At 41.0% G+C, this 24,851-nt stretch overlaps 1 protein-coding gene across 3 annotated transcripts in view; it reads left to right on the top strand.

The window, feature by feature from the left end:
- PDHX (pyruvate dehydrogenase complex component X) overlaps nt 1–23,876 on the top strand; it is a 57,095-nt gene extending 33,219 nt beyond the window's left edge. Inside the window, exons 8-12 of one of the 3 annotated variants that reach the window (XR_004970553.1) lie at nt 993–1,051; nt 3,747–3,905; nt 6,599–6,663; nt 20,413–22,490; nt 23,563–23,876. Coding sequence is in view for 2 of the 3 variants with exons in the window: in XM_036326244.1 (XP_036182137.1) it covers nt 993–1,051; nt 3,747–3,905; nt 6,599–6,663; nt 7,436–7,694 (542 nt within the window). In the remaining variant the exon portion in view is untranslated. Of the gene's footprint in view, nt 1–992; nt 1,052–3,746; nt 3,906–6,598; nt 6,664–7,435; nt 8,288–17,467; nt 17,523–20,412; nt 22,491–23,562 lie in introns of those variants that run through there. The other 2 variants (XM_036326245.1, XM_036326244.1) reach the window with 2 other exon arrangements.
- Nucleotides 23,877–24,851: the final 975 nt, after the last annotated feature.

Here is a 24,851-nt window from a genome sequence, read left to right as displayed (position 1 = left end):
TTTCCAACACTTCCATACCCACTGGGAAAAGCAAGAGTATAAATCAAATGCTTTAGTTATAGCAGCTCTGTGGAGAGGGAGAGGACCTCAGCTTTATCTTAAAATCATCATGTGGAAGGAAATTAATTCAAATGTACTCACCATAAAACTGGACAGAAAACTTCATTTTACTTATTACACTAGGACGTACACCAACATTGTCTCATCTTTGGCATTTGCTGTATCCTGTTTTGTTAAGTTAAAAAGCAGATCTTACCTAATGCAGTGGTCCAAAATTTTTGTTGTATACCCCATTAGTGAAAAAATTTTGAATATCCCCGAGATATATATTTATTTTATAAAGTGACTGTGTGCCACAGTTCTAATACAGTCAGTATATTTTAAAGCATATGCAGAAAAAGGACATTTGAAAAGGATGAGGAAAAAATGAATCATTCTGTTTATATACTATTATATCTTAGACCAGCCGCGGGCAAACTACAGCCCGCGGGCCGGATCCGGCCCGTTTGAAATGAATAAAACTAAAAAAAAAAAAAGACCGTACCCTTTTATGTAATGATGTTTACTTTGAATTTATATTAGTTCACACAAACACTCCATCCATGCTTTTGTTCCGGCCTCCGGTCCAGTTTAAGAACCCATTGTGGCCCTCGAGTCAAAAAGTTTGCCCACCCCTGTCTTAGACCATTTGTCTCTTCAGAGACATAGGAGTTGATTTTCTTTCTGCAAGTTCTTGTATATCATATCTGAGCAATTTAAAAGAATTATAATCAAGGCCCAGAAATAAACTTTTTATGGTTAATACTCGTTCAGGACCTCATATAATACAAGTTTTTCTTATCAGAGAATCTTATTGAATAAGCAAACAAATAAAACCTGTCATGTTTTTTACTATTGCTTGTCAGTGTAGTAATTTACAAGTTTGAAATCCTAATGGTCAATGTTAAAGTTTATTATGAATGTTAATTTTAGTTTGCTTGTTTTTCTTTCAGATGACATTAAAGTGTCAGTAAATGATTTTATCATCAAGGCAGCAGCTGTTACCCTTAAAGTAAGTAGCAAATCCCAATAATTTTGACTTCTAAAGTAATGTCACATCTTTGGATTTTTATAGATAAACAAGGAGAAATTTCATGCCATAAACTAAATAAGGATGTTAGGAGATAGAGCAAATTAAGATTATATACAGTAACTAGTAGCCCATCGCGCAATATTGCACACAGTAGGCTGCCCACTGCTTCCGCAGGAGCCGACTGGCTCACTCAACTCGTGCATGAATCGCGCACGCCTCCCCCGTGTTGCTTATCCCGCGGCCCGCCTGAGCCCTGTCTCCCGTTGCCCGACCTACTGACCGACACCCCCCACTTCTTCTAACGCCACTTCTTCAAAATAGACTCGCCCAGGCCGAAAACCGACTTCTGCGCATGGGCCACAAAGTTTCAATCGCACTGTACGTACGCGCCTGCGCGTGGTATTTTGTGGAAGAGCCACATTCAAGGGGCCAAAGAGCCGCATGTGGCTCGCGAGCTGCGGTTTGCTGACCACTGGCCTAGAGTCACTTAAGTTTGCTTATAATTATGTTAATGTCCTCAGTACCTGGGGGTTTTCTGAACTCTGCCTCGCTTTTGTATACTTACAATCACTCCCTTTTTATTTTATTATGTATTCCTTCACATCCTCAGGTTTATTTTGATAAGAGATATTTTCTTAGAAAACTTGAATCTGTAATTCATTATGATTATCTTTTATTAAGATTATTTAGGTTTATAAATTTTTCTTCAGGTACAACTTATGTCCCGTAGGTTTTTGTTTACGATAGCTTCCTAACTAAATTTATTTGCCAAGTGGGGGGTGGTTTTATCTCTTTTATTTTACCATTATCTCTAAAATATTTTAAATCTTCTAAGAGGTTGGGACTTCCTTGTTTATTTTGACTTAGTGGCATTGTTGAATGAGTGGGCAGAGAGAGCCTCAAAAGATGGAGAAGTGAAGAGTGAGGAAATGGAAATGAGCTCAGCATGGCAGGGCAGGGCCTGAGGGACTTGGGAAATTCATCTTAAGGGAATGGTCAGAAGTAAGATTAGGTAGGTAAGAGGAATTGTGTTGTGGATGGCTATGTTTACATTACAGAAGAGAGGTATGGATCTTATTCTGTAGAAAGCAAAGAATTGCTGAGAAGAGATTTTTTTTTTTTTTAATATATTTTATTGACTTTTTACAGAGAGGAAGGGAGAGAGATAGAGAGTCAGAAACATCGATGAGAGAGAAACATCGATCAGCCACCTCCTGCACATCCCCTACTGGGGGTGTGCCTGCAACCCAGGTACATGCCCTTGACCGGAATCGAACCTGGGACCTTTCAGTCCGCAGGCCGACGCTCTATCCACTGAGCCAAACCGGCTTCGGCGAGATACTTGTTTTTTATGTCTATTTTTCAGCATCATTTTCTTCTGTGATACTTGACAACATATCAATTCACATTGTTTCCAAGTATTTAACCATTTCATCTGGTTTTTCAGCCTCAGTGTATTGTATGCATATTAAATATAGACCTGCTCACATGTAGGACATATATGTTTATGAAGCTAGAAAATCTCTCTTAAATAAGGAAGTCATTTATGAATGGCCTGCTGGTACCTCCCAGGGCTGTGCTAGAAAATCAGGCTTTCTTCATGCCTCAGGAGTGAGTGGGTAAATGTCACCATTCCTCTTCCCTGTCTACCTTCTCAAGGTCATGTTGGTCAAATGTTGGGGCAGGAAGTACAACAAACATTAAATACTTTATAGCAATCATGTTGTTAACGTAAAAAAAAATAACAAAAAACGATTGAAACCTGTAAAGAATTTTTGTGAGTTTATTTGAGCCAAACTGTCGACATATGCCGGGAAGCAGAACCTCAAGGAATTGAGATAATGCTCCAGAGAATGGCGGGTTACATCTGTATTTATACTTTGCAATCAAAGGAAAGAAACGTAGGTGGGTTACATGAAATCCATTGGTGATAGACTAGAGAGGCGGGAGAAAGCAAAGGCTGGGGGGGGGGGGGGGGGGGACGGACACTCCTGGGATTGGATAAAAAGTAAAATGATGGCCACATACTTAGGTGGGTACAAGAATGACTAACATAATGAAGGAATTTGAGGTGTCTGTCCTGGTGCCCAGCACATTAGGTTGTGCCCCAAGGGGTCCGGAAAAAGGGAAGTTACAAGTTACCTAGACATTTCAAAGGGTATGTTATCATAGATGCAAAAAGACAGGCTCAGTTAAGGTAAATGTTGACTTGACCTTGTTAGTGAAAATAGCAGCCAAGGAGGTGACTATCTACCATAACTGCTTTTAGTTAAAGTTTGATTTCAGACCATCCTTTGTGGTTACTTTAGGTCTCTGAGTCTGCAAGACTGCTATGCAGGCCTCCCCTGAGCCTGTCAGGTTAGCATGTGGCCCCTTCCGTCCACAAGGTTTAACAAAGGGAGCCTTTTTTAACCATGATATAAAGGGATCAAAATGTGTACAGCATCAGAATTTCCTCAAGCTTGCTTCAGAAAAGATGGTATGCTTAATTGTTCATCCCAGATATAAAAGGTATTTAACACAGAGATCCAAACCATTTCTTAAACCAAATTTTTATTTCCTTCTGTCTAGCTATATTCACTTTCCAGTGAGCATAATAATTTAGTTATTTTTCTACTCAACTTGGTCTGAAGCTGCTTCTTTAGTAACATGTATTTCTGTTTCTTATTTCTAGCAAATGCCAAGTGTCAATGTAAGCTGGGATGGAGAGGGCCCAAAGCAACTGCCTTTTATTGATATTTCAGTGGCTGTGGCAACAGATAGAGGTTTAATTACACCAATCATAAAAGATGCTGCAGCCAAGGGCATACAGGAAATTGCTGACTCTGTGAAGGTAGGCCTTAAATACTGTGCTTTCAACATGTTGGAATTTACTTCCTGATAAAGCGTTGACATGATCTGGTCACTCGATGATTGATATGCATATATCTATATGCAATTATTTGTATTTGTATATGCAGTTGTGTTTGTGTGTATATTTCCAAGTGATTGTCATTTGTGTATATGGAGTTTAAGTTTTTATCCAGATATGATCCATTTATTTATTTTTATTATTATTTTTAATCCTCACCTGAAGATATGTTTTTATTGATTTCCGGGAGAGAGGGAGGGAAGGAGGGTGGGGAGAGAGAGACAGACAGACAGACATCGATATGAGAGAAACATCGATTGGTTGCCTCCCTTATGTGCCCCAACTGGGGATTGAACCTGCAAGCTAGGTATGTGCCTTGGTAGGAAATTTAACCCACAGCCTTTTGGTGTACGGGACAACGCTCCAAACAATGGAGCCACCTGGCCAGGGCGCAGATACGACCCATTTTAAGAACATTTAACATTCAAAATTTCAGAAATAACATGCAGATAAAGTAGGATCAGTTGTATTCAAGTTATAGATGAATGATTACTTCCCGAAGTCTAGAATTCAACTTTAAAGATGATAGTTTAGATAGTTAAAGCTGAAACTATATTTCTAAAAAAGTGGTACTACATAGGCCTCACTATTAACATCATATTAATTCTTAAAAGTTCATTCATTTTCTTTTTAGAATTGAGACCACTAAAAGTGCTTAGTGTTCTAAAAACAAAAGTACTTCATTTTTCCTGTGTTTTCTTATAGAAGCAGTTCTGTAGCTCTAATGTAGAAGAATCTGATTTCACCAAAAATATTCCATTGAATAAGCAGGAACACAGGCAATAGGTCAGCTTTGACAACCTCAGTAATTTCTGTGTTTTTGATCAGAAATATTATAGTGTCAGCATTGACAATTTCAGATTCTTTTATATAAGTGATCCTTTTTTTCATTTACCAAGGAAATGTTTGCTGGCCATCTTGTATTATATTGTTCCAGCTGTCTGCTTAGAGTTGTTACCAGCTTTGATTTTTAAGTTCATATTTTCAGACTACCAGGAAAATCCAGTGAGAATTCTTTAGGAATTTTTAGAACCACCAATCCTCCTCAGATTCTATTTTTATTTTAGGTTCTTAGAGTTCACTGATAGGAATATCCTGCTGATGTCTTTAGAGTGTACAGAGTTTTTTTAGAAGTGTATTATGCATGCTTGCAGCCTAGTTTTTAAAATGAATATGCTTTTTATTTGTGTTAGTGCAATAACTCATCAGGACATGTGGAAATCATCTGCCTTTAAAGCAGTGCCTCTCAAGTCCACATGACATGTGTCTGTGCAAGTCATGTGAACCGTTGTATCGCTTCAGGCAGCAAAAGCACATCTGCAGTTCGCTCTCTCTGCTTCTGATACTCCACGGGCTGCACAAGTCTAAGTCTCTCTCTTCAGTTTTCATTTTGGTTTCAAATGGCTTCATAAGTAACTGTATCCAAATAAAATAAATCTGTAGTTGTTTCAATTGCATTAAGTCACAGTAATACATTGAGATTATTTTTAGATTTTTAAAGAATGTTTTATTTTTCAAAGTGGAAATCATTTATGGTTTCAAATAAAGCAGTTATTAATGGTGATTGTATTTGTACTTATGTTAGCTGTATAATACAGAACATTAAGTAAGCCCAGGATTTATTTTATCAACCCTTCTCATAAAGTAAATTCATTATTAATTTTTTATTATATATATTAATAATGACTGAGCCTCTGTGTCTGTGCTTTGGAAGCACTGAAAAATAAAACTTAAACAGAAGTGCAGTTAACTGCAAGTCCAAGTAGAGGAAAATTTAAAGGACTTTTCTTAAACTCACTCTCAGCGTGTCATCTAAGTTTTTAGAACTCAGTATTATCAAGAGTGATATAAAATTACTATATCCTTATATGTTTTGTGGGGTGTCAGTTAGACTAGCTCATCCAGGAAATGTTTCAGCTGTAGGATGAAGAACCAGTAATGTCCACTTTCTGGGGCTTAGTAATTCCACTTCTGAGAATTTATATGAAATCATTCAAAAGAAATCAGTGAACCAAATGATGACACTGGGGAAATGACTAAGTAAATTCTGGCAGATGCAGTGTTTAGAATGTTAAACAGACATTTGAAAATCATTTATAAAGACTTGGCAACAAGAAAGATGCTTCTAATATGGGAAAGTGAAATATAAAGTTAGGGTTTTGTTTTTAACAACTGTCTGAAATTACATATGTGTTATGGATAAAAAAGAGGAAAAAGTGAAAGATGAAAACTGGTATGTTGGTTCCAGGTTTGTTGTCATTGCATAGTTCATTTAAAATATTAGATTAACAAGAATGTCTTCTTCGAATATCTTATAAGAAAAAAGTTTTATAGATAAGATGGAAAACACCAAAATATTTGGTGTAGTAGTGGTGCACAATTTTTCAAGGAAAGTGCTTTTTCTAGAGTTTTGATTTACATCTTTAACTTCTTTAGACTGTATCCTATCTTGTTCATTTTAAAATTTACTTTAGAGAAAAGTACATCTACATCTTATAAAGTGAAAGCAAAGCATCTCAGAGATAAGACTGTACCCTGTGCATATATTTCAAGTGACAAGTACCCTGAATTGTGCATAATACAGTGTTGTTTGACATGGTCTGCATTTTTCTCAGACTCTATCGAAGAAAGCAAGAGATGGGAAATTGTTACCTGAAGAATACCAAGGAGGATCTTTCAGGTAAAATTTAAACTCTTAGTTATAAGTAGCATCAAACAGCTGTCACCTGTTTTATTTTTTTTCTGAAACTTTTTAAAAATTTAAGCTAAATATCACATACTCTATTTAGATAACAGATTGTGTGAAAATATTCTTCAGACAAATTTTTGTGTCAAAGCTAGTAGAAACCCTTTAGGGTTAGCTAGTTAACTCATTCAGGTGTTCATAGAGTGACATCTGGAGTTTGTTTTTGATATCTAAATATATATATAAATACAATAGATTTACCTCAGCAATCTTAATTTATCTTTATTGATATCAGAGAGGAAGGGAGAAGGAGATAGAGATAGAAACATCAATGATGAGAGAGAATCATTGATTGACTGCCTCCTGCACAACCCACACCGTGGATCAAGCCTGCAACCCAAGCATGTGCCCTGACCGGGAATCGAACCATGACCTCCTGGTTCATGGGTCAATGCTCAACCACTGAGCCACATTGAGCAGGCTCCTTGATATTTTTGATATTATTGTATATGGTGTTCTTAAATTTTATTTTCCAATTACAGCAACTTGTTTATAAATAAAATATGAATTTTAATATTGACCTTTTTATCTAGTGACTTAGCTAAAGTCACTTACTAATCTGACTAGTTTATCTGTAGAGTCTTAGATTTTCTATGTATACAATCCGTTTACCTGTGAATGACAGTTTTAAAGTGAAAATGTGTGCTTGGGGAAAGTCTTCTTTGATTGGCGACATGCCACCTTCAGAGCTTTTTGTTTTCTCTAGTATTTCCAACTTGGGGATGTTTGGCATCGATGAGTTTACTGCAGTGATCAACCCTCCTCAGGCCTGCATCTTGGCTGTGGGGAGATTCCGATCTGTGCTGAAGCTCACTCAGGATGAAGAGGGGAATGACAAACTGCAGCAACAGCAGTTCATCAGGGTCACCATGTCAAGTGACGGCCGAGTAGTCGATGACGAGCTAGCCACCAGGTTTCTTGAAAGTTTTAAAGCAAACCTGGAGAACCCTATCCGACTTGCCTAGTTCTCCAAGATAGAACTGTTACCCAGGAACGTGTACTATACGGAAAAAGTTAGGTATTCAAATATGAGGTGGATGAAGTGTTTATTTATTTAAGGTAAAAGTTTCACAAGAGTTCAGTGTGGGCTTAATATTGTAGAAATAAATAACAAACTGTAACTAATAAAAGAAAGAGAACATTTAGCTAGATCCATTTTTAACCTTGGTGCTGTACAAAGGGGGTGTTAAACTAACTGTAAATTACACTTGGCTCTTTAGAGCATATTCAAGAAATTGTTACAATTATATTTAATTGTATTGACATTGGATGTGTTCAAAGAAACACCCATTAAGTTAGCAGTGGAACCTCACTTTGACAAGCACTGCTCTAGATATACTTGAACAATTAATATGTACAGATGTTCATTCTGGACAGTAGTAAGTAAATACAGATCACATTGTATTAGGGGTTGTGACAACATTATTGAATTTTTATGTATATAAAGCCATATGTTTTAGAGTGCTTTCTACCAGTCTTGTTTTTTACTCCTGTGACACTGTGAACTTAAAAGGAACGTTTAAAAAATCAAAAATAAAGAAAGAAAGACTCCAAAAAATCTGTTTGTTTCAATGGTAAACTATAGTTTAGATATCTAAACCTCAGAAATAATAACTGCTCACCTTCATACTAAATTGGAATACGTATATTAAATTATACTGTTTTCTAACCAGACATTTTAAATTAGTGTTGATTTGAACACAAAATGTTCCTTAGTGCATTTTGATCAGTTTTGTATTGTGCAATAGGATGTGAGAAAATGTAAAAGTGTCCATTGTATTCTACATGTTGGACATACAAGTTTAGTGAAACCTTGAAATGCACTGGTAATTTCCCTGGAACAGCTCAGAGGGACGCTACAGGAAGAAAGGAAGCATTTAAAACCAATGCATAAGGGAAATAATGGATTTGGAATGCAAAGAGGGTAGAGAAGAAGGCTTATGAAGTGAGAACTATCCTTGTTACTCCATTGATGATATGAAACTTTACTAATTATAAAGGTTGGAAGAGTTTATTTCTTTTAACAACTCTACTATAACTGGCAGGGTAGTCCCACCAAAATGGGATGGTAATTTGATTGTCCAATCACCGAGGCTCCTGGTGGTGTCTGCTGCCATGAACCCCTGAAAAAAGACTGTGAGTGCGGTTGTGGGTGTGACATGCTGAGCTCCTCACGCTCTAAGAAAAGAGCCTCCAAAACAATTAGAGCCCCAGTCCTGTGTTAAGAAAATGCTTAATCCAATTACTCCGTTTGAAAGTTGTGGCCGAGTGCTACTTTTAAAGAAACTTTTATATTTTAAATTCTTTTTAGTCAGTTTTAACTGAAATTGTTTTGGTTTTTTCCTAATTTGCATATCTAAGGAATAGAGCACTGGACCGCCAAATGCCCCTTGGCCTCCTGCTCCATGGGCTGAGGTGCATAATCCCCAATTCATCTGCTCCCTGTGGGGGACATGGATGTTGATCCTCAGCCCAGCCTGCCTTACGGGGCTGTGAACTGTACGGGAGAAACCCTATGTAACTTACGACATTTCCGTTCATGAACATCACAACCAAGCTTTTCACGTAATCAGTTGCTTCTCATGGTTTGACTGACTTCTCAGCTATTGGTACAAATGCTCGTTCATGCTGACTAATATTTCTGTACTGCTTAGTTTTATATAAGGAAATGGTCGTTTCTGCAGAAAAAAGATTCCCATTTCAGTGTGAAGTCAAGGAATCATGCTGATTTGAGAAAGGCCTGTGGTTTGGATCATGTAGAGAGTGTGCTGCCCGAGCAGCCTCTTCCACGTTTTATATAGATTTTGGTGCTGGTAGGCATCACTGTGGGAGGAGAGAAAAGTGAGATTTTAGCCCTCGTCATCCTTTTTCTCATTTAAACAGGGAACATGACTAAAGTATTGAGAAGACTTCTAAGGAAAACCACACCTTCCAGTTTCCACTTGGGCAGGGAATATCAGTGAATATTAGATTCATGTCAACGCAGCCCTCATCTCCCTGACTGCAACTCCAGTTAACTTTCAGGGGCACAGTCTGTGCACTGACTGTTCTGTGTCAGATTGAAGTTATTAGTATGTTGCTGGCCAGACCACTGGTTTGGACATTACTAGGAAATGTATGTGTACTGGTATAAGCATTTTATATATATTGCCATATGGAACTTGTTTTTAGATATTTTTTTCTTCTTTGCATTTTGAGCCTAACATTCTACTTTGTATAGGCCAGCCATTTGGGCATTACACTAAAAAGTAAACCTAGTTTCCTAGCCTTTTACTGAAAGGTAGGTGGTGCTGTGAGTTAATATATTATACTTGGAGTATGGGAGAAAAATTAAATGGCATTTAAGTCTTAGTGTTCACAGCCCGGCTAGCATTGCTCAGTGGTTGAGTATTGACCTATGAACCAGGAGGTCACCATTCGATTCCCGGTCAGGGCACATGCCCGGGTTGCAGGCTTGATCCCCAGAGTGGGGCGTGCAGGAGTCAGTGGTTATAGGTTCTCTCATCTTTGATGTTTCTCTCTTTCCCCTTCCTTTCTAAAAATTGATAAAAATATCTTTTTAAATAAAAATCTGGGTTTTCATGGAAAACCCATTTGCCTCCGGTGAAGTGACTAAATGAAAGAACCAAATTCGGGGCAGATAAGAACGAACCATTAATTTAAATGTGACATTATCAGTGGGGAGCATTTGTTGGTCTTTGCAGAAAGAAGTACCAATACAGAATCTCTTTAAGCTTCGTCTGGTCAAAACGGAGAGGGCAGCAGTCAGGAACCAGCTGCAGGCTTTTGCTACATGAAAGCATGAGTTGTCATGACGCTGCACTAGGTCAAGTGGCTTTAAAGATGAGGAAAGATGAAGAGTATTGGCCGTGTCAGTTTGCTGTGGTGGGTTATGAACGTAAAGGTGTGTGTGCTGTCGGGTAATGCAGCAGCAGGGATGCAGTTGCTCAAACCAAACAATACGCCACGGCCCCCATCACCATGCAAACTTTATGTACAGCCAGTGGTATATTTTAGAAGACATTTAAACTTTATAAATGGCAGAAGCAGTAGTCTTCCAATGAAATTTTTAAAAATGGTTTTGTGGATTTATTTTCTACTGTCTCCATTGATTACAAGAGATGAGCACAAGCAGGGTTGGAGGGAAGGTATGGTCTAGATTTGTAAAATTGAAAACATTTAATTGAACTTATAAGGAATAAAGAAGTTTTTTGAGAACTTATTATTAGCCTCAAATAGTGGCTATCTTTTGTTTATCATATAGTGTTTACTTTTACATTTTTATCATTTACTTACATCTACTGCAAGAAATCCTAGCAGCCTTTTTCTTTCTAGCAAAATGACTATTCTTTTAAAATTCTAATTTAACCTCTAGTATCTGTGATAGGTACAGTTAAGGGACACTTGGACTTTTATTAAAAGTTGAGAACTTATTAGCAAATTCAATAATTGTTATGATTTCCCTTTTTCCATACCTTAAAAAATTTTTTTTAATTCTCACCCAAGGATAAGTCTTAATTGCTTTGAGAGAGGGAGAAACGTCAGTGTGAGAAAGAAACATCAATCGGTTGCCTTTTGTACGTGCCCCAACCAGGGATCAAACCTGCAACTAGGTATGTGTTCTGACCAGGAATCGAACCTGTACCCTTTTGGGGCACAGTATAACACTCCAACCAACTGAGCCACCCAGCCACAGCTAAAATAATTTGTTTTTTTCCTGATATTTTTTAGTTTATGAAATTTTTTATTACTCCTATCACTAAAAAGTAGGTCTTAAAATATATAGCTGTTGTGATCAAATTAAATGATATTAGACATAGCAGTTGATCAAGCATAAAGTATTACATAAATCTAAGATGTTACTTTTTATTACATAAATTGTACTTATTCTGCACTTTTTCATCAGTAGGCTCACCAGCAATCTGGTAGGGAATGGCATTTATCAGGAAGTTAGTTATAGAATGGTACGTAGTAAATTACCATCCTTCTCAATAGAGCTACTGGCATTTAGTGCATACTTTGTCTCCCTAGCTTGCTTACTTAAATCAAGAGTCTTTTAAGCACTCTCAGTAAACAACTTATTTCTGTGCCTCAATACGGTCTTAGCTATAAAATGAGGAAACAGAAGGAAAAACTAATCACAGTGGTGTTTGTTTATCATGTTTAGAATTGAGATTAACTCTGTGAGGTAAATATATCCTACTTTACAATCAACATTGCAAGACAGGATAAGGAAACAAACTCCAAGATTATGTAATTTGGCCAAAGGCACACAGCTCAGAAGTGCCACTCCTGGGATTTGAACCTCGGTCTGTGCAGTGCCAAGATTCAAACACTGCATTGCAGAATACAACTTCCTAAGTTGTGTTGCTGCTGCTGAGGTAGTTCTGTATTAACAGATAGCATTTTCCACTTGAAATAACTGAAAGTCCCTATTCTTCAGTAATAACAGATGTGTTTATACACGAGCACTCAAGTCAATTCGTATGTTCCCTGTATTGGTTCTCTTTGTGCCGCTATGATAATTATATGCAGAAAGTGCTAAGGGATTTTTGTTTCCATTATAGGCAACTATTCTTAACCCGAAATCCTGAAGTTAAGTGTTAACACCTTCTACTTCTGAATGGCGGACTTAGAAAAGTATTAGCTTTAAAAATGTAAGGGCTTAGTTCCTCTAAGGATAAAATCATGATACAGAACATGTTCCTTTTAATAAATATCTTCGAATCTGGTCAAAATTTAGAACCAAAAGTAATTACCTGAACAGTTGCCAATATATAAGCCTGGTAGCTCCAGGCTTATATATTGGCAACTGTATCAGTGTCCAATCTGTATTGACAACCTTATTAGTCAGGGTCCAATAGTGACAGCCCGCTGGGTGGCAGAGATCTGTCTGCAGTGGCCAGGGAATATGAAGCCCCTCCAGGGCACGGTCAGCCTCAGCCGCCAGGCCTGTGCTCTGGGGGTCAGGGTGCCACTGCAGTGCAAGGGTGTCTGTTGGGGGGGCCATGGAAGACACCTTACAAAGGTGTGACAGTCTATATTATACCTGCTTTGCAGGTAGAAAACTGCCTAGACTACAGGTAATACTGAGAATATTGTCACTTTATTTCAAATAAATCCTCCTATTTGGTAGGTTAGATGATTTTTTCAAATGTTAAACAAAAGAAAATGTTGAAATACATTATTCATTCAACAATGGTAAGTATCTGTGCATGGCACTGAGTGTTTATAGCTAAAGGCCCTTACCCTCAATCAGCTTAAACTGGTAAAATAAACATTTTTTTAAAGTATCATTTGGGAAGTTCTCTACAAGACTTCTATTTTTCTAGGTAGATATTTTAATATTTTTCTAGCTCAGCCAGCGTGGCTCAGTGGTTGAGCATCAGCCTATGAACCAGGAGGTCATGGTTCAATTACCAGTCAGGATACAAACCCGGTTGCAGGCTTGATCCCTAGTGTGGGGCATGCAGGAGGCAGCCAATCAATGATTCTCATCATTGATGTTTCTAATCTCTCCTTCTTTCTTCCTCTAAAATCAATAAAAAAATTTTTTTAAAAAAGGATGGTGTAGCTTTTAAAAATATGTACCTATTTTTTAAATATATTTTTATTGGTTTCATAGAGAGCGAGGCAGAGGGAGATAGAAACATCAAGGATGAGAGAGAATCATCAATTGGCTGCCTCCCGCACTCCCCACACTGGGGATCGAGTCCACAACCCAGACATGTGCCCTGACTGGGAATCAAACCTTGACCTCCTGGTTCATAGGTCGACGCTCAACTACTGAGCCACTACAGTTGGGCCATATATATTTTTCTAGTTATTGAATTAGTTCTCAATAAGTACCTGGGTTTTTTTTCTCTTCAAACTGTGTATATACTCACGTTGGAAATATAATAAAATAATACGATAGCAGTAGCTAACTTATTGTGTTCCAGACATTGTTCCGAATGCTTTGTATGTATTATTAACTCATTAAGTCTTCAACACATAAGATAGGTATTGGTATTGCCAGTACTTCACAAAAGGCTCCTTACCTAACTTGTGTAAGATTACACAGCCAGCAAGCTGCAGTGACAGGATTCAAGGCAGGTAGGCTGGCCCCAGAGCCTCACAAGAGATTCCTCTTTTAAAAAACATCAAATTTTAAAGTTTAGTACATTAAAAAAATGTATGGGTTGAGGAAATGCCTCTCTGTTCATATAGTGAAAACAGTTTGTTGAACTCAGTAGCACCTCCTTTAGGAATCTATATGTATAAAAGGCTAAGTCACTGTGAGCGCACTGACCACCAGGGGGCAAACACTCAATGCAGGAGCTGCCAAGTGACAGCAACTTTGCAGAGTGCCCTCTCACACTCCGGGACCCCTGGGGGATGTCACACTGCGGTTTCAGCCCAATCCCTGCAGGCCAGGCCAAGGGACCCACCTGCCAAAGGGACCCCGCTCTGCAGACGCCCTTCGAGCCCCAACGCAGCCCCAGGTGCAGCTGGCCAGGGAGGGACTGAGGGAGGTTGGCTCCAGGGGTTATTTGGCCCGTCTGGCCCAGTCCCACCCCACCAGTCACCTTCTAATTAATTTCCTTTCAATGTGCACAAATCTGTGCACTGGGCCTCTAGTCTATATAATAAAAGCCTAAGCAGCCATTATGGCAGAACGACCAGTCACTATGAGCACACGGACCACCAGGGGGCAGACACTCAATGCAGGGGCTGCCCCCTGGTGGTCAGTGCACTCCCACAGGGGGAGCACTGCTCAGCCAGAAGCCAGGCTCACGACTGGTGAGTGCAATGGCTGTGGTGGGAGCCTCTCCCACCTCCATGGCAGTGCTAAGGAACAGCGAGGGATCTCAGATTGCGAGAGGGATGTCCAACTGCCTAAGCCAGCAGGAAGACATCCCCTGAGGGGTTCCGGACTACGAGAGGTTTTCATGCACCAGGCCTCTAGTATAGAAATAATATAGAAACAAGTCAGGCTAAAGCCGCAGTAATCTGACATGTAGTGTCCTCTAGGTTTTAATACTAATGAATGATGTATTCCTTTAACCTTCTGATTCATGAGTGGGTGGCAGCTGGTGTGGATTAATAATTAAAGGCCAAATAGAGAAACACCTCAGTTATTGGGTGATGACCAGGGAATTTTTTTACTTTGGAATAACAAGTTATAGAAAAAGAAATGTCTAATAAAATATTTTTTAAGTTAATAAATGTCTTTGTGGTTGAAAGTACAGTTCTTTCTATGCAGATAGCAGAGCTTGGTAAGTAGAAATATCTCCTTGATTTTTCTCATATTGTTTTCTGTGTTTCTTGGATGTGTTTTTGTTAGAAACACCTCACTTCTCCATCCCGTGTTACTATCACCAACACAATTATTAATTCATAAAAGATATTAACACATGGCTCATACCTTGTAGGTTTCTCCCACTCTTTCCCCTCCAGACCCCCGTAATGTGTCAGCCTGACATCCACTAAACATATTTCTCTCCTAAGGACCTGAGAGCAGTTCTGTGCCTGAGTTTCGAGAACATACCGATTAAGTAAAAGTGTTACCATTTGTCAAGATTAGCTTCATGCTTTCTGTAAGATGTTCTGAAGCCAGTTTCCTTTTTGCAGTGGGTGGATATGTCAACATTTTATGATGGTAGCATTGACTCATCTGTTATTTGGAAGACAGAGAAGTCTTTTGTGCACATTATAAATAAGACAGCAAAAGCCGCTTACCTGAAGACGTATACCTGCATCAATCGTGCTTTCTCATTAGTGAAAAATTGCACTACTTTTAATTGGGGGATGACTGTTTAGCAAAAGGTTCTACTTCATGGTACTCAGAGAACAACAGATATATAATGACCTTTTGCTTCTTTTGTGTTTTTTAAGAGAAAAGTCATTAAGGAGAAGGTGAGGGGGAGGATAAGACTAACAAGTAGAAAAAAATTATGGTATTGAGTAGATGCCTGGACAAGGAAGAACACAGAGTAACATGAACAGTCAGAAATCTGATATGAATAGAGACAGGTCTGACCTTTTTGTTTGTTTTGTTTAAGAAAACTTTGAAGTTTCATGTCTTTCTTCCCTCCTCCTCCTCCTCCTCCTCCTCCTCCTCCTCCTCCTCCTCCTCCTTCTCTCTCTCTCTCCCTCCCTCCCTCCCTCCCTCCCTCCCTCCCTCCCTCCCTCCCTCCCTCCCTCTCCCTCTCTTGCATTAAAGGAAATTCCTTAGTTGTTAGGATTGGCTAATGGCATTGGCCTAAAGTTACCAATCAAGACTACCAAGTAACACTATTTTACATCCCTATACATCTTGGTTTGGTAATTTTTATTTCACCTTTAGAAAGACATTTTAAAGTCAATGACTATCCTATATAATAAAAGGCTAATATGCAAATTGAGCAGACAGCAGAACTATGATGCACACTGACCACCAGGGGGCAGATGCTCAACCAGAAGCCGGGCTCATGGCTGGCGAGTGTAGCAGTGGTGGCAGGAGCCTCTCCTGCCTCTGGCAGTGCTAAAGACCCCTGACTGTCGGCTTAGGCCCACTCCCCATTGGACATCCCCCAAGGGTTCCCAGACTGCAAGAGAGCATAGGCCGGGCTGAGGGGCCTCCTCAAGTGCACGAATCTCGTGCATCAGGCCTCTAGTGTGTGTGTGTGTGTGTCTGTGTCTGTGTGTGTGTGTGTGTGTGTGTGTGTGTGTGTGTGTCTGTGTGTATAAAACCAGCAACCTGAACATCAGTATGACCGGTCGCTATGACACCCACTGTAGCCAGCAAACTGGCCCAATTGGAGGGTGGGGCCGCAGGGCCAGCCAGCCAACCTCCTACAGCCCCTTCCCCTGGCGGCCCCACCCCAGATTGGCCCAAGGCCCCTCCCCTCAGCCAGCTCCGCCCCCAATCGCCCCCCCCCCACACACACACACACACACATACAAACACGCCAATTGGGGGTGGGGCTGGTTGGCCATCCTCCCCTGGCCCCATTCATGGGTGGGGCCAGCCATCCCACTGCCCACAGCCCCTCCCCATGGCCAGCCAATCACCTGTGGCCCCTCCCCCCAGTTGGCTCAGTCCTAATCAGGCCCTGATCAGGGTGGGCTGGCCAGCCAACCTCCCGCCGTCTCCTCCTCCTGACAGGCCTGGTCCCAATCTGCCAATTGGCACTGGGCTGGCCGGACCCCACCCTTGCACAAATTCGTGCACTGGGCCTCTAGTTTAAAAATAAATGTGTAGGAACCCCTGATGCTCATGTTCATGATCTTTTGTCATGTACCCCAGACATATTCCAGATTTCACAGGAAGATTTCGTTGTTCCTACTTCAATGCCTCTAGCCCCCTCTCCTCTGCTTCCAAGGAGTCATCTATGTGGATTCAAGGAGGACATTTATTAAGTTATGATGCCTATAGCTGTCCTTTTTTGGAGGGCAGCTTTCTTAAGAAAGGCTGGATTGACCCAGCCAGCATGGCTCAGTGGTTGAGCATCGAGCTATGAACCAGGAGGTCACAGTTTGATTCCCGGTCAGGGCACGTGCCCGGATTGCAGGCTTGATTCCCCAGCGTGGGGCATGCAGGAGGCAGCCGATCAATGATTCTCTTTCATCATTGATCTCTCTCCCTCTCCCTTCCTCTCTCAAATCAAGAAAGGCTGGATGGGGCAGATTATACCAGTATGCTTTGAGTTTTCAGGAAAATATATTTTTCTTTTGGTTTGTGTTCTTGTACAATTACTTGTAATTTTCTTGACAGAGGAAGAGTAAACTACGGAGCTAAGGGCATGGACCTGTAAGATAGAAGCCAAGGAGGAGCCAGCCTCTTCTTGTTCTTGGTTTAGGCAGCGGTGCGCTGGTGAGTGCTTTAACAGCCAGCTCTCTGAGACAGAAATGTCTGTTGCATATATAGTCTGTTAGGTGTAAGTCTGTTAGAAATTGTACTGACATACAAATAATAAAATACACAATTCACTTAATAGAATAGGCAATACTATTAAATACAATAAATGTGCAATAGAGTAATATAATTCAACAAAATGTATTATTCACAAATCATAATGGAATATGCAACACTGTTTATTGTGAATTTTACAGCTCACTGGCAAGAGTTCATAATCCAAGCCAGCTCACCAGGATCCGCTATATCAGGGTTTGAGGCTGGATTCCCATTAACAGTGCGTCTTTTCTTTTTGTTTTGCCTGGGCTTGTTCTCTGCTGTTATTGGACCCCTTGGCAATCTCATGGCGGAGAAGATGGAATGGGGGCTGAAGATAGAGAGTTCCCATGTTTGAGACCTTGGGACTCAGCCACTTTTTCTAACACCCTTAATACTATCTTAGCATCACTACTACTGTACGGAAGTAGAAACCAAACCAATTTCTCAGTTCCTAACCAGAAATTGGACTCTTCCTGAAAGACCAGGGAAAAAGCAGAACTGGACATGAATGTCTGTGAGCTAGTTAGTTGGAACCATGAGATCTTATGCTGGGCTTGTCTGCTGACTCCGGGGAAGTTTTCTGTTCGGTAGCCCACATTTTCAAATGCTGTTTGCTATTTAGGAAAGCGTAACAGCAAAGCATGATTGGCTCTTGGGTCGGTGTGGAGCTTAACTCAACAAATGGAAAAGACTGGTGGCCTCCAGCATTTTTTTTTTTTTTGAAATTTGAAATTAATTTATGAAAACCTAAAATTAGAACACATGAAGTGGGGAGTGATGTTGTTTTTTTCCAAAAGGGCTTTTGCCTTATAAAAAGAGCTACAGAAAGTTACCTGAAAAAATCCTCTTCAGATAGTTTTAAATGGTGCTTACAAAATCCTCATTTCTGTATATGCTTGCAGAATTACACCAATTGCATTTAACATACTGAACCTACATTCATAGGACAGTATCCAGAACCTGCCTTCTTACATCTGTAAAAAATAGGAAATATGACCCAAGTTGGGGTTGGGAGTATCGGGGTTACATGCTAGCATAAGGAGATGCTTGGGGAAGGGAGAGAGAGAAACATCAATCGGTTGCCTTCTGTACATGCTCCAATGGGATCGAGCCCGCAACCCACGTATGTGCCCTAACCGGGAATCGAATTGGCAACTTTTCGGCACATAGGATGATGCTCAACCAACTGATCCACTCCAGCCAAGCCAAAAACCTTTTTCTTCTTTGCTAGGCTGAGAGTCACTTGCAGTCAACGTGACCGAGCCAGCAATTTTGAAACTGCTTTTGTCTCTGTAACACATCCTGGGCCAGTGAAATTCCTAATAAAAGCAGAAACCTTAGCTTGAGTGAAAGTTTTAAACTTTCATGTTCCTGGAAAATGTCTCCGTGAAACATATAAATGAGGGGAAAGTATGGGTTTTGGAGCAGGGGCCAGTGTGCATGAAATGAGATAACCCTACAAGTTCCACACACTCATAAAATTCCGAATTAAGTTTACCCAAACTGTCTCTTGGAAATTGTAAAAAGCCTGTGTCCAGAAGAAAAAAAGAATCGTTCAGGCATCATTAGGAGTCAGGTTCTTTTCCTGAGCAGTTTCCAGATCCTCTGATGAGCCTTAAGTGAACGTGAGCTATGCTACAGATGTGACAATAAATGATTAGTAGGCCTTCGCTTGAGCCTTAAACAAAGTAATTACATTTCCATCTGAAAACTCCCTTAAGCTCTGTGAACTCTGGATTTCAAAGGGAGCATGTCTAACTGGGCAGGACAGGCAGGCTGCTCGTGGGCATGGAGAGCAGAGATTAGAAACAGAAGCAAGCCAAACCATGTGATTTGTCTTCTTAACTTGCTATTGCCTCATATTTGTGCTGAGACAATTTCTTTCTACCTTAGCTTCTCCAACTTGGAAATGTGTGATCTTCTGTGCAGCAGTGTTCTGATGAAACGGGGAACCCAGGGATCTCCTGGCCCCTTTCACCACATTTCCCACCTCCTCCCACCACGTGGGGCTCGAGGGCTTGTGTCTCCACCTCTGTGCACACGCTCTCTTCCCAGCTACAGGTGCCATTTCCACTGCTGTCCATTATCTGGATCCCTCATTTCATGGCCTTATGCAAAGAAGTCCTTCCTATTCTAGGGAAGTTTCCAGGATGGCCACCATCCTGGAACTCTCTGCAAACCAGAGGACAGGTGGTCACTGCTGTAAGTCTCCTGGAGAGGTAGGCTGGGGCCATGAATTGGCACGAAGCTCCGATCAGTCTCCCCATGCACTGTATGCAGTCGCTGGGGCCAAGTCGCAGTGTAAAATGAAGTAAATGGAAACATACAGTCTTACTAACACACAGTGTACACACAGTGTACGAACGTAGCAGAGATTTTGTCCTTTGATTCATGATACCATTCTATATTACAGTCCTGCTGTCTCTTCCCTTTGGGGGCTCCTGTCTACTTTTAAGATACAGTTCAAATGTCTTAGCCCCAGGGACAAAGCCCTTTGTGCCCTAGCCATGACTCTCCAGCCTCCCTTTGTCATGTCATTCTTCCGCATCCACATCTGTCCATCTGTTGTTTGGACTCCTCCCGGAATGACTGCTACTTGTCCTTTAAAGTAAAAATTAGGTCAAGCGTCACTTCTTCTTGGCTTTTGGATGGATTTTTCTGGGATCTTCCAGGTTGGGTCAAGCCCCGCTCTGCACTCCTACAAGGATCTTTCCTTGGAGCACTTCCTGCTTTGTCTAGTCATGACCTTTCTTATCTCATTCAAGGACAGACCATCTTCAACTTTGCCCCCAGCATCCAGCAAAGTGCCCAACACAGTAATTCCTCGATTAGTGTTTGAAAGAAGGCATGATCTGTTGCATTACCTAGAAATAAAATAATGAATATGAAGAGAGGAAAGAAAACAAGACAAGAGATAGTCTCTGACTCAACTAAAGAAATCAGAATTTTGACACCGTTCAGTGACCCATGGGAGAGAAGAAAGACACAAAAATCTGTGCCCCTGCCTGTGATTGATGAATGCTGGAGCTCTGACAGCATGTGACTCAGGTATTCCTAAGAACATAAAGCCTTGGAAAAGGGCAAGCATACTACTCAGGAAGAACTTCAAATAAAAATTATCACTAAGCAAACACTGAGGGAGAGCTGTCTTCAGTAAGAAATAATGCCTTAGGAATGCACCAGGATTCAGAACAAATAAATCTAGAGAAAGAAGAGATTGTATCCAACGGAACCTGTTCTGTTAGCTGGAAAGTTAAGAGGGATGACTCATAGCTCTCCTGGGTCACATAGTACAGTAGGTAAATCAATGACATGGTAGCAAAGAATCTACCGCTTCTTAGTTCGGTATGCTTTTAGCTCAGGGGAAGAGAGGTATTTCATTCTATGACAGCCAGTATGCCACAGAGCTATTTGGTTGATAGGGTCAAAGAAAGTATCAATATAGAGAACTCTCCAAGTTGGTTATAGTACATAGCAGTGACAGTCTGAAGCTGTATCGCATTGCACAGCTGTGTTGGTGAACCCCCTAAGGTGCTGTTAACTTGTGGAGTGCTGGTTTATCAGGATCCCTGCGGCCAGGGTTATATTGTTCCCAGCTCAGCCCCACCCTCCTCCAGGAGGATTAATGGTGGAAAACCCCCGACGGGCACTGAACTAAACAACACTCAGTAATGTTTCCATGAAACCTCTACAGTAAATGAGTATTGAAAGGAGGCCGTGTTCAGAACCTTGGGCCCTGGTGCAAGGAGCCGAGAATCCAGATAGCATACATTCTCATCACTGTCTTTCTGCAGGGAACAGACAAAAGCTTTCCTGCCAGAGAGGCTTGTTGGGTTTGAGGGTTTCTAATAGGCCTGTTTTCAAAATGAACAAACACGTGTCTGTTCCTTTGCAAAGATCTTGCTGGCCTAGAGGAGGCCAATGCTGGGGCATCAGAGTAGGGCAGTCAGGACCTCAGTGGCTGTATTTTGAAGACCCTGGAGGCTTATTTCTTCTCAAAACCAGATTTGAGTGGCTCTCTTTGCCTGGCCTCTAGTGTTCCCTCATCCAGCATCATTGGAACATTTCCTGCCCCAAAACACATCAATACACTGACAAGGTGGCAAAGAGACCCCAAGCTGATAGTTCACCTCGAAGTGATTTTGGGCTTTGCTGCCAGAATCATCCTCATTTACACTATTGCCACTTGTGTTTTGTTGTTGGTAAGGAAAGAACCCAGCAGGTGGTCAAGAGTGCATTGTCTGGCTCTAGTCTGGGTTCTTTGTAAATGCAGTTAACTGGCCGATTAACTGATTCTCACACTTCCTCTCTCACCTTCTAAGCATGCAAACATTAGGAGGCTCAACCTCAAATCTATTTTTCTATATTTCTGGTGGTTCCTGAGTACTTCCCTTAGAGCCAGTCTGCCTGAGTTTATGCTACTTCTGTCGGACACAGGCCACGCTGTTCAAGCTCTCTCTATGCCTTTTTCCTCACCTTAAAAATAGGGGGTCATAATTAGAATACCTACCTCATGGACTTCTAGAGAGGAGTAAATGAGTTAACACGTGTGGAATGCTTAAGTGTTAGGTGCCATAGTTTTTAAGCCCTTTGGCATGCACAGATTCTCAGATTCAACCTTGCAGTTGCACAGCATAGAACATGTAGCTGAAAGGGATTGACTGTGTGGCCAGCTTTTTGTTTTTATAAAGGAGACAACTGAAATCCAGAGAAGAGATAGGTCTTTTCCCAGCATCACATGGCTGTTAGAGACAGAGCGAGAAGCAGCATCAGAGCTCCCTGCCACTTGAAGCATCTTTCTCGAGATCCCTGGCCACCGGACAGAGGATCAGATTCTTACAGAGTAAGTTGGCTACTTCCTGCATTAACTAGCCTTGCTTAGGCTTTGCGAATGGGCATAAAGTTGAGGACTTCATAGTTTAAGGATATAATGCCAGATTCTGAGTGTGTGAACTCAGGAGGAGAGAAGGATTTCAGAAGACAAAATTACGAGTGGCCAGTGGCCAGAGTTCCCATACTTCGAGGGCGATGGAAATGTGCTTTATCTATAGCTGCACAGTGGCCAAGTGGGCTGCATAGGAGGAGATGGACATGGATTCTCTAATTGGGACTAAAAAAATTTAAAACTAATTTTTTTTAAACCTGTGTTTTATATACATTCAGTATGGCAACACAGTAATGAAATTGGCTTCATCAATCAGACAGTAAAATGCCTTTATAGTCATGTCTCATGTATTATCTACAGTCTCCACCATCCCTCCCTCAAGGTCATGACTATCCTTGTCAATCAGACAATGTAGGCATCATGGCCCCTCCTTACTGTCTCTCCCCTCTTCCCACATTGGTGGCTTCTATAAATCTCCATATACCGACTGGGGTGAGGCATAGTGTGGAATGATAAGACAGGAAGAAAAGAATTAAAAATCACCCTTAGAATAAAACCAGTCCACAGGCCCAACTTGTAAGTGAGTCAAGGGTTATGCTTTCTTGTGGGCAACTGTCAACCTTGGTGGTCAGATGGTTTCCTAGAGCCAGGGACACAGGGGAACCCCCAGAACAAGAGGACAGTTTCTCTCCAAACGTGCAGAGCTCATCACCCCTTCACTTTTGTTGTGTCCAGATAGTCTTCATTCCCTGAAGGTTGAGGATACCTCTTCCTGTTTGCCTCTTGGGTTCTCAGGAACGGGGAGTTACCAGATTTTGTCAGTTAATATTCTTAATTTATGCTTTATGCCTCACTGAGCCTGACAGGTTAGGAAGGAAATGGTGTCTGTTTCTAGGATTGAGCCTGCTAAGGTTTTGAAATAGCCTAGAGTAGCCCTGGTGTTGGCCACCAGGAAGAGGTACCTAGAAGTTCTCTCCTTCTCAGTGTGGGACAATGTCCATTGACCTGTCTCCCCTTTCCTTCCGACCAGGAGGTTGCATCTGAAGGCGTGGTATGAAAATGAATAACCTGAGAAAGCACAGCAGGATGTGAGTAAATTAAAGCATTGGGGATTTTCCCTTGGGTTTTTAGGCAAAGAGGACCTACCTTCTATAAAAACTTAAATGAAAAAAGTACTAACATAAGTGAACGTAGGGGCAAGTCCAAAGCCAAGATGCCATTTTTGCTCTAAGTAAATTCACTGAGGGAATTTCCCCCCTGAAAGAAAGAAGAAGGAAAGAAAGAAGAAAGAAAGAAAGAAAGAAAGAAAGAAAGAAAGAAAGAAAGAAAGAAAGAAAGAAAGAAAGAAAGAGAAAGAAAGAAGAAAGAAAGAAAGAAGAAGAAAGAAGAAGGAAGGAAGGAAGGAGAAAGAGAGAGAGAGAGAGAGAGAGAGAGAGAGAGAGAGAGAGAGAGAGAGAGAGAAAGGAGAGAAAGAAAGAAAGAAAGAAAGAAAGAAAGAAAGAAAGAAAGAAAGAAAGAAAGAAAGAAGGAAAGAAAGAAAGAAAGAAAGGAAGAAAGAAAGGAGAAAGAAAAAGAAAATGAATGATTTGGAACCACTGCTTTCACTGTTCTAATTTCCCACTCTTCTGAGGGGGCTCTTGGAGGTTAATCAAGGGGAATACTGTCAATGGGTTGGATAGTTGTGGAAACTAATGAGTTAATACTACTTGCAGCCTTTATTGAAAAGGAAATCGAACTGGCACAATTGACATGGGTCAGAGCACTTGAATGCAACGCAAGGGTGACAAATGATAATGAGGTTGCAGTGAGGGGAGTATTCTACCCTGTTACCAATAGGCGTGGTGACCCTGGTTTCTCTGAGGTAGAGGGATCTGGCTTTGGCATTGCCCGTGTCAGGCACCCAGGGCATTCCCCTGCTGACTCTCTCCTGAGGGGCAGAACTTGCTAAATATCTCACAAGCCCAAATTCCGGGTCCCTGTTTGTTGCAAGAGGTCAGCCAGCATTCTGACCCGTCTCAGGTTCCTGGTTATGGTGCTTTGAATTGGGTGGCTCAGAAATCCCCAGAGATTTCACTGTCTGATTTCTGGAAGTTCATTTAAAGTGAAACTCAGCAACAGGATCCCCAAAGAAAATAGAAAAATTAGCACGTTCTAGGAGTAGCTTCTTGGTTGCGGGGGTGTGTGTGTACAGGTAGCCAGCCCCATTGAGAGCCATACCCCTGGCCATCATTTCACAGAGAGCAGCACAGCTTCTGCCTTCCCTCTGAGGGGGGCCTGCCTCACAGAGAGGTGGCTTCTTTTATTGTTGCTTTGAAACAC

The sequence above is a fragment of the Myotis myotis genome, unplaced genomic scaffold, assembly GCF_014108235.1.
Source record: "Myotis myotis isolate mMyoMyo1 unplaced genomic scaffold, mMyoMyo1.p scaffold_m19_p_10, whole genome shotgun sequence".
In the NCBI taxonomy this organism is placed as follows: domain Eukaryota; kingdom Metazoa; phylum Chordata; class Mammalia; order Chiroptera; family Vespertilionidae; genus Myotis; species Myotis myotis.
This window is presented reverse-complemented; position numbering and strand designations above follow the sequence as displayed.